Source organism: Sebastes fasciatus, chromosome 3 (assembly GCF_043250625.1).
Source record: "Sebastes fasciatus isolate fSebFas1 chromosome 3, fSebFas1.pri, whole genome shotgun sequence".
Lineage (NCBI taxonomy): Eukaryota > Metazoa > Chordata > Actinopteri > Perciformes > Sebastidae > Sebastes > Sebastes fasciatus.
The window spans coordinates 35,301,396-35,311,326 of NC_133797.1; the positions used below are offsets into that span (position 1 = coordinate 35,301,396).

At 37.5% G+C, this 9,931-nt stretch overlaps 1 protein-coding gene and 1 long non-coding RNA gene across 2 annotated transcripts in view; both read left to right on the top strand.

The window, feature by feature from the left end:
• The window catches only part of LOC141762859 (uncharacterized), an 18,700-nt gene extending 10,042 nt beyond the window's left edge, over positions 1–8,658 (top strand). The window contains exon 10 of the mRNA XM_074626980.1: positions 8,212–8,658. Coding sequence (XP_074483081.1) covers positions 8,212–8,359 — 148 coding nt within the window. The 3' untranslated portion in view covers positions 8,360–8,658. The remainder of the gene's footprint in view (positions 1–8,211) is intronic.
• LOC141764919 (uncharacterized) lies at positions 4,575–6,230 on the top strand. Its single transcript, XR_012593321.1, has 3 exons — positions 4,575–5,128; positions 5,948–6,040; positions 6,195–6,230. It is a non-coding gene; the product is annotated as an uncharacterized LOC141764919 (long non-coding RNA).
• Positions 8,659–9,931: the final 1,273 nt, after the last annotated feature.

A 9,931-nucleotide genomic window follows, 5' to 3' on the forward strand; every position in this document is an offset into this window, starting at 1 on the left:
GTTAAAAACAAATTATTTGTTGTTTGGTTTCAGCTACTGGGGCCCTGGGGAGCCCAACAACGCCAACAGTGCTGAAGACTGTGCAGAAATATGGAACCTTGAAAAAGTAAACCACTGGAATGATATACCATGTAAAAAGCAAAACTACTGGATCTGTGAAAAGGTGGGGCCTCCATAACTCTGCATCCAAACCCACCAGACTGTGAATCAATATGCTGCAGGGTTAGTGGCTCATCATCATGAATGCATGTAAACAAACACATACAGGCCTTTCTAGTTTTTCTGTTTTCTTTTACATTCTAGCATTCATTCTGTCTAAACACCTACATTCAGTGTGTTTAATTGTGTAATCATCCTTAGATCCTTTAATGGCTTTTGTGTTTTTGAGTAACATGCAGTGTAAAAGATATACTATTTTGTTTTTCTTTTGTTTTGTTTTTGTTTGCGTGTTTAATTGTTCTATCTAAAAACACCATTTGTCTGTGTGTTATGATAACCTCCTTTCCCCCTCCCTCTTCACTTCCTTGAAGATAAGACTCTCTTTATCTGTAATGTTCAAAGAAATAAATAACACGATTTTCTCTCAAAGCCATTATCTCTCAACTATTTGTCTGATTAAATGTGGTTTCTCATATCAAAATATATAGTTATCACAGAGAAGGAGATGCAGAGAAATAGAGACTAATGAATTAAGGATTATTTTGTTGTTTGTTAAAACATCAGAAAGAAGTCCTTACAGCCTCATACATTTAAAATGGTCCATTCTGCAATTAACAGCATATTGTCCACTAGTTTCAATGTGCAATGTGTCTCTTTACACACGGTTTCTTTACATAAAGTGATAGTATTGTTGATAATATGTTTTCATCTTAACAACAGGTTGACGAACCAACTTCATTTCTGTTGTTAGAGAGCTCCAACATTTAAGTATCTGTCATGTTCACCCTCACTAGGCCACATTACCTCTATACTGACATACTGTGCTGTATCTCCTCTGACGTCCTCAGATTGAGCAGATTTTGTTGCGGTGTTGATGTTGCCGTGACAAAACTGCTAGCACACAGAGATTTAATCTTAAAACTGTCAAAGTTTTGTGAAGTTGAGTCTTTAATTAGATATTCTGCATGATCTTTTAATCTTCACTTCTGCTTTTGGGAAATAGATGATTTTGAAGATAGACGATTTTGTTGCGGTGTTGATGTTGCCGTGACAAAACTGCTAGCACACAGAGATTAAATCTTAAAACTGCTGTTCTGTGTGTTTGCACGCGGAACTTAAAGCTTTAGCCGATCACTTGAACGAGTTGAGTAATGACTATAGCCCCATTTTAATAAGGACGTGATGTATGACGGCAAGTTGTCATTAAGGGCTTTATAAATAAATTTTAAAAAATGCCTATCACGTCTTACTGCTAGAGACGCCCACCCAACCTTTTCATACAAAACGCAGTGATGAGTAGAATAACTGTCATTAGTAATAAATCTATAGGGTTGAGTGATAAACTCAATCTAATGGTTTGAGAGTGGAGGCAGAGGCGTGTCTGTAGATAACGTCACCATAATCCAAGACAGACAAGAAAGTGGCATCAACTATTTTCTTCCTACAGAACATAGGAAATAATGCTCTGTTTCTGTACAAATATCCCATTGTGTGTTAATGTAAAATTTAAATGTAAGTTTTGGGTCCAGCCAGATGCCGAGGTATTAATACTCAGAGACCTACTTAGTCCATTCAGAGTGGTAATGTGCAAACTGTTGTCCACAATGTCTCTGGCTCTAGAGAATAACATATATTTAGTCGTCTTTGCATTCAGAACCAAAAAAGTGTATTTTGCAATTTGTCACATTCACATTTCACAATCTTATGAATGTACATGTGATTGAGTTGGATTTTGGATAGGGTAGAATGATGTAATGACTTAGAGGAAACCTGTGGAGTTTTTTTTTATACCTCTAGTAGCGCTACAGAGCCATTCTCATATGACATGACATACACAAGGACGCACATAGGCACAGATACAGAATCACAGCAATGCGCCAACAAATGCAGAGAAGAAGGCTGATTGCTAATAAACATGAATGCAGGTTTCAAACTCTTGAAGGAAATGTACTCAACATATTTGTTAAATCTCAATGATACTCTCAGTATGTGTAAATGTAAACATAACTTTTGTTTACTACCAAGAAAACTCGGCAAGGCCCCTTTAAAGAGGAACTATTATGCTTATTTTCCGGTGCAAACTTGTATTTTGGGTCTGTACTAGAACATGTTTAACTAGCTAGCTTTGTTTGAGGGTGTGCCAAACTAGCAGCTAGGCAGGTATTATGCAAATGTCTTACTTGGTGACATCACAATGTTACGGAAGAAAAGGCGGGACTTCGACAAGGCAAAAAAAAATAAAAAAAATTAATGAGTTCAGTGCTGCAGCTATGAATACTGAGCTTCGGATCTGTCACTCTACAGACAGACATATAGATACGTAGATGTTTTAAGTGTGACATTCAAGAGACTTTGCACAACCAAAATGGAAAGCACCGTCATGCAGCTGCAACTAATAGGCCAAATAGGTAAAGGTGAAATAGCTAAACTATTTCACACCACCGTCAGTTTCCTGATGATGTGAGAAACACACGCGTAAATAGAAAGTAACTGCCTCTTTTAGAAGTTAGAGTTACTCTGTACTCGATGAATTTCAAGAGCACACACTGCAGACTTTGATGGCTTCAGGCACCACAGGACCAAACGGCACCGTCGGTTCAGCTGAACATCATGGATGAACTGGATATCTATGTTAATGTAGAGAGACCATCAGCTAATCCCAGCCACAGGAAAAGGGAGACCAAAAGTTCAAAGGATATTTACGAAAATGTGTCGGTGGAGACAAACAGAACTCGACATGCTCTCTCAGGTAATAAACACACTTCATTTTTTAAACACACAAACGACTATATATATTAAAGGAATACTAAAGCTAAAAAGACTTGTGTGAAAAACAATAATGTAGAGAGAGTCAAACAGCAAGGGACTATTAATACCGACAGTTCATGAAAAAATGATACATAGGGCCCATACTTTTGGATGGCAGCATTTTAAAGGGTGACTTTTGCTGTTTTGAAAATCATTAAAATCACACACACACACACACCCCTACTTGTGGTAACACTAAGCACCCCTTTGAATTTCAGTGTGTTGCATTATGAGAAGTGACAATACAAACAATCAAAACAATACATGTAACCTTCAGGTGTTGAAGATGAAGAGATGGTCCAGTCACACAACCTGACTAAAGAAAGAGACCAGTTACAACAACCTGATTAAAGAAAGAGACCAGTTACAACAACCTGATTAAAGAAAGAGACCAGTTACAACAACCTGATTAAAGAAAGAGACCAGTTACAACAACCTGACTAAACCTTTTTATTTTTATTTTTATTATTATTTTTTTAGAGGGTGACCAGTGCCCCCCAGAAGATGGCGCCCTAGACGCCTATATGGCCTATGCCTTAAGCCGGCCTTGATCTGACTAAAGAAAGACACCAGTTTGAAGAAAGCCCTGAAATGAAGACAGAACTTTTCTTCAGAAGTAAAGACATTTCTGAAGAAACTGATCCTGTGCTTTATCGCTTCATGTCTAGCTGGGAGCTGAACTGACTTAACTTTTATATGAAGGAGCAGCTGAAGGAGTGTGTGTACTATGTTCAAGTCATTTCTGCTATGTTGCATTTGAATGACTCCGGCATACTTCATGTGAATGTGTTCATAACTTATTGTAGAGTTTTGGGTGAAACAATAATTAGCTTAGCAATATTAGCTGTATTTAATTCCTCCATCAGAGATTGTTGGTCTCACACCAGCAACTATTTGACAGGAAACTGTCTTGAGTGTGCAAGACTAATGGCAAAATGAAGAAGTGTGAGGGATAATAAGTTGCGGAAAGAGTTCTGCTGTCGCATTCAGATTGTCAGAACCAGAGAAGAAGAAGCAGCTTACAGATCAGTGCAGCTGGTTGTCATAATTTGCTGGTCAAGTATTTTGAGGTTTGTCTTTAAAGAGGAGGCTGAGATGACGCCGGACGCTTCATCCAAGAGTGAGTAACTTTAAGGTTGTCTGACAGCATCATACTCTCTGTATCTTGTTCTTATGTTTGAGTTTGGAGGAGAAGTGAAATAAAAACAGTTCAAAGAACGTAATATCATGCCTGTCTGTTCTGCCTAATAATAATATATAATGTTAATATATAATGTTGCATGTGTGTGTGTGTGTGTGTGTGTGTGTGTGTGTGTGTGTGTGTGTGTGTGTGTGTTTCTTTCTGCATCCAGAGGAAAAACTCTTCGGACTGGTTGTTGTGAGCTTCGGACTCCTGTGTGTCCTACAAGCTGCTCTCAACATTTCCCTGCGTCTCGCTCTCTGTGAGTGATCTTACTTCACCCTGTTCCTCCTGTGACTTTTATTTTAATTCACCATCTCAGTATTATAAACCCAGAGACTGAAACTAAACACAATTACCAGCTATGATAATGATATCTCATGAGTGCTTTCTAAATATATATAGATCAGTGGATTAATGATAAAACAGCAATGCTTTTGTGTAAAGTCATGGTCTGGTAGATGATCGGAGAGTATTATAATTACAAGAATTACGCTGATATTATAGTATATTCAGATCAAGCAAAAACAGTTTTGAGTCATACTTTATAATTAATTAATTCATCTGAGACAGTCAAAAAATATTAGTAAACATGAACAACTCTCTCCTAAATCCAAAAACTAGAGATCTAAAATTCAAACTTGTGATGTCATAGGGTATAAAGTGTAGAGCTGCTCCATAGACAATGAATTGGGAGAGATGTTCTAGATGATTATTGATGAATGATGATTGTTCAGAAGGTGCAGCAGTTTAACCAAAAGCATCCCCTCACCAGCCCATGCATTGATCACATGCACGGACCAATAGCCTGTGGCTTGGCGCATGGTCTTCACGTGATCAGAGAGTGCTGTTATTCCAATCACCTTCTGCGCAGATCGCAAGCCTCATTTTCCTCCAACTCAGCTCAGTATCAGTGTTGCACCTTTCTGGACTCTTTTCTATTTATTATTGATATGGTCTTTCCTGTGCGTCCATGAGAAAGTGAGTATTTGTTATAGTTGTCTATTGTTTAGTAACTGCATCGTTATAATAATTCTAAAGTCACCTGTATCATGTTATAATACTCATACTCGTTTGTCTATAAGAGTTTGAATGATAAGTTGTGTGTTTTTGTGTCAACATCATTTAAGTTAGAACAGCGCAGTGAACGGGCATACGCGGCCGTCATTAAGGGACCGTCGCACAATTACTCATATCACCCTCTGTGTGCACTCTGCTCATTGTACTGCCTGAGAGCCTGAGTCTGCTATTTGTTGACGCTCCCTTAAAGTTCAGAAGGCTGCGTTCTCTTCCTTTTATTCCTGTTTTAAACTGTTTAGCTTGCATTGTATTTCATACAATACTGTTTGTTTATTATTACTTCATGTTACTAATACCTGCTCATGTTTTCTATTTTATTTTCTGTATTTAGTAACCACTATCCTCACTATCCTCACTATCCACACTATTCACAAAAGGATTTAAAAAACCATCTTCAATCAATAAATGAGTGGTATCTCAAAGAGAGTGTGTGTGACCTGGACTAATTGATACATCATCATCATATTCATGTTCTTACCGGACAACCTGTGGAGATTGTAAATGACATTCATAGAACCATCATCTAAGGGTTCATTCACTCAGCATCACTAAGGTCACAAGTTTGGTATCCATTACACCAACGCCTATTTTACAATGATGATGAATGTTCTGAGTATATGAGGACATTTACTGTATCACAACTGAAAACTACAATAGAAAAAAGCTCATTTGGGTATAAAAAAACGACACTAATAAAAGTGAATCTTTCTGCTCTTTCAGACAGTTCTTCTGCGAAGACGCCAGATTTTGAGGTCATTATCAAAAACCTGACTGAAGAGGGAGAAGATTTGAAGAGGAAGCTGAGCTTCTTTGGTGAGTATAAGGACTAAACTGACTGCACCTCTGTGACACGGAAACTAAAAGATACGGCAACATCATAAAAAGGTTTTTCTATCTCCTTTTACATGTTTTATTTCAATTTCTTTTACTGAGAGTTTTTTTCCTCCGGTTTTGTTATCCTCAACAGCTAATAACTCCCAACTAGGATGGGTGTACTTCAGCCACAGTTTATATTACTTTTCTTCCACTGTCAAGTCCTGGCAAGAGAGTAGAGAAGACTGTCAGCAAAGAGGTGCAGACCTGATGATCATCAACAGCAAAGAGGAGCAGGTGTGTATGAAAGTGAAATCTGTCTGTGAGAGACACGAGAGAAAAAGTGTGAAATCAAATCAATCAAGTTTTGTTTATTATTGTTTCTTTCTCTTATTGTAAACAAGGACTTTGGAAGACAATTCAAGCGGGACACATGGATCGGACTGACTGACAGAGAGACAGAGGGGATATGGAAATGGGTGGATGGGACTGCACTGGGCACAAGGTTCATTAATTATGTTTTTTGTTTAAATTAGTGGTAACACTTTATAACATCGATCATTTATAAATGGTAAATTGATAGTCAATTAAAATTAGTTAATATTCATTTTAATGTTAACGAACAATGAAATGATAATTAATATGTTTTACTAATTAATAATAACACTATGTTATTTTAAACAGTTTATTGTTGCACACATAACATTTGATATACTATATTAAATATTTGTTGATGATTAACATATTATTTGTAAACTTTAAAAAAATAAACGTTTTGTAAAAGGTCTATAAACATTGTTTGGATGGCTATTATAAAGTTGCAACTGATGATTATAATACCTTGTTAAATCGTTAATAAATACTTTGTAAAGTATTTATAAACATTATTTAGATAGATAGTTAATATGTTGTCGATGGTTAATAATTGGTTTCTGGTGCATCTAACTTTGTTTATAGAAGTTTTACAAAAAGAATCTTAAAGGTTTACAAATCATTTGGTAATCACTAACAGATACTTAATATAGTACATAGAATGTTATAATGTGTGCAACAAGTAAGGGATAATGTACAGCGAGCTGGTCATTGTTGTGAAAGAATCCCCAACAGGGCGATGTCGCATCCCGACGCGGAGAAAGTTTGCTCCGGCTGGTGGGCGGTGCTTGGTATTTCCTCAACTGATCTCAACATGGCTGCCGGGACACAAACTTTTTCATTTTACAGCTAAACAGTACACTACAAGATGTTTCAAACATTTGAGGCAGAAATAGGCATTACAGTAACAGAATATTGATTCATATTTGATCAGCGCTGCCTAGTTTGATCGTTTGATCAGAGTTAGCGAGTGATTGACAGCTGCTCAGAGACGGCAAGGCTCCAGCTCGGCTCTGATTGGTTGTTTTCCTCCGGTCTGCAGATGCCATTAGGAGCACTGGAGGACACAGAGGCACATGATTTCTTTTTTCAGATTACCTGTCTCATGCACTACTGTCAGGATATAGTGACCGTTTTATTAGTGATGGTGAGATGAAGCTTCATGAAGCGCTGAAGCTCTCCAGCAAATTGGTTCACAAAAGTGTTCATTTCACGAGGCTTCATCTGGGCTTCATATGCACACGAAACCACCTATCGGTCAAACAGTGTAAGACAGGTACATATATTCCGGATATGTGGCAGTGGTTTAACCGGGCACAGGGCAGGAATGTGCTTGTGTAACTAAAGGAAAATGATAGATGGGAGACATTGTTCGTTTTTATTCAAGAATAATAAGTTCTCAACTGTATTTCGGCTTCGGGCGTCATCAATGACCTCATTTGTCTAAAACGATACAAGTCTTGATAAGCACTTCAAAGAAAACTTCCTGGATTACTCGACACACGCTCCGAAGCCTCGGCACATCACATAACATCACTACGTTTTATAAAAATAACTTTTTTTAATCATATTTCCTCCATTTCTACCCACTTCCTGCTTTAATGTTTCCCTGTGTGCTGCAGCATTTGGCCTTTCTACTGCTGCTGGTGTAAACCTTGGGTCACCAGAAATGTAAAACTACTGACACACTCACTATTGACAAGACAGTGTAATAATAACAATATTGAGGTTTAATTTGGCTACATGATGCTCTGGTTGTGTTTTCTGGTAAAAACACATTATTTGTTGTTTGGTTTCAGCTACTGGCGCACTGGGGAGCCCAACAGCTTCGAAGGCAGAGATGAAGACTGTGGAGAAATAAGGGACTTTGAAGAAGAAAGAAACTGGAACGATGTACCATGTAAAAAGCAAAGCTACTGGATCTGTGAAAAGGTGGGGCCTCCATAACTCTGCATCCAAACCCACCAGACTGTAAATCAATATGCTGCAGGGTTAGTTGCTCATCATCATGTATGCATGTACACAAACACATACAGGCCTTTCTAGTTTTTCGGGTTCCTTTTACATTCTAGCATTCATTCTGTCTAAACACCTACATTCAGTGTGTTTAATCGTGTAATTAATCATCCTTAGATCCTTTAATGGCTTTTGTGTTTTTGAGTAACATGCAGTGTAAAAGATATTAGACTCTCTTTATCTGTAATGTTCAAAGAAATAAATAACACGATTTTCTCTAAAAGCCATTATCTCTTAATTATTTCCCTGATTAAATGTTGTTTCTCATATCAAAATATATAGTTATCACAGAGAAGGAGATGCAGAGAAATAGAGACTAATGAATTAAGGATTATTTTGTTGTTTTTTTAAAACATCAGAAAGAAGTCCTTACGGCCTTATACATTTAAAATGGTCCATTCTGCAATTAACAGCTTATTGTCCACTGGTTTCAATGTGCAATGTGTCTCTTTACACACGGTTTCTTTACATAAAGTGATAATATTGTTGATAATATGTTTTCATCTAAACAACAGGTTGACGAACCAACTTCATTTCTGTTGTTAGAGAGCTCCAACATTTAAGTATCTGTCATGTTCACCCTCACTAGGCCACATTACCTCTATTCCGACATACTGTGCTGTATCTCCTCTGACATCCTCAGATTGCGCAGGTTTTGTTGCGGTGTTGATGTTGCCGTGAGGAAACTGCTAGCACACAGAGATTTAATCTTAAAACTGTCAAAGTTCTGTGAAGTTTAGTCTTTAATTAGATATCCTGCATGACCTTTTAATCTTCACTTCTGCTTTTGGGAAATAGATGTTTATTCTTGAGAAACTGTTCACATGATCACAGTTCAGTTCCTCACGTACACTGTTTCTCTCAAGGCAGACTTGACTAGGTTTAATTTGACAACATTATTTTCTGCAAGACAAAGTGAAATACAGATAAATATGTACACACAATGGACGAAATGATCATTAGGATGGTTGTAAGGTGTTCAGCAGGTATTGTTAATCCTGGTGGTGTTGGACTATAATACTTTATAATACTTTATAATACCCCTTAAAACTCTGACGGCCCGCCGGCGGGCCCGGCTGCTATTCTGTCTTTCAGGGGTTGTAGCGGGCTCAGTTTTCAAGGTAGTGATGCTGGTATCATATGAAACTAGAAAAAAACTGAACCTAAAGAATCCACTGGTGCCAACCGTGTCATACTAGCTTGACGGAAAGATTGCTAAATAATGCTACAAAATTACACTAAATTTTGGCGAGGAAAAACTGACATGGCGATTTTCAAAAAAATCCCTTGACCTCTGACCTGAAGATATGTGAATGAACATGGGTTCTATGGGTACCAACGAGTTTCCCCTTTACAGACATGCCCACTTTATGATAATCAGCTTGGGGCAACAAAACATGCAGTTTTTTTTAATGCAGTATAAATGTGTTATTTTCACCTATTCTAAAATTGTGTATTTGAATATTTCTGCATATTGGGGTCCCTAAACAGTCTTTGAATTAC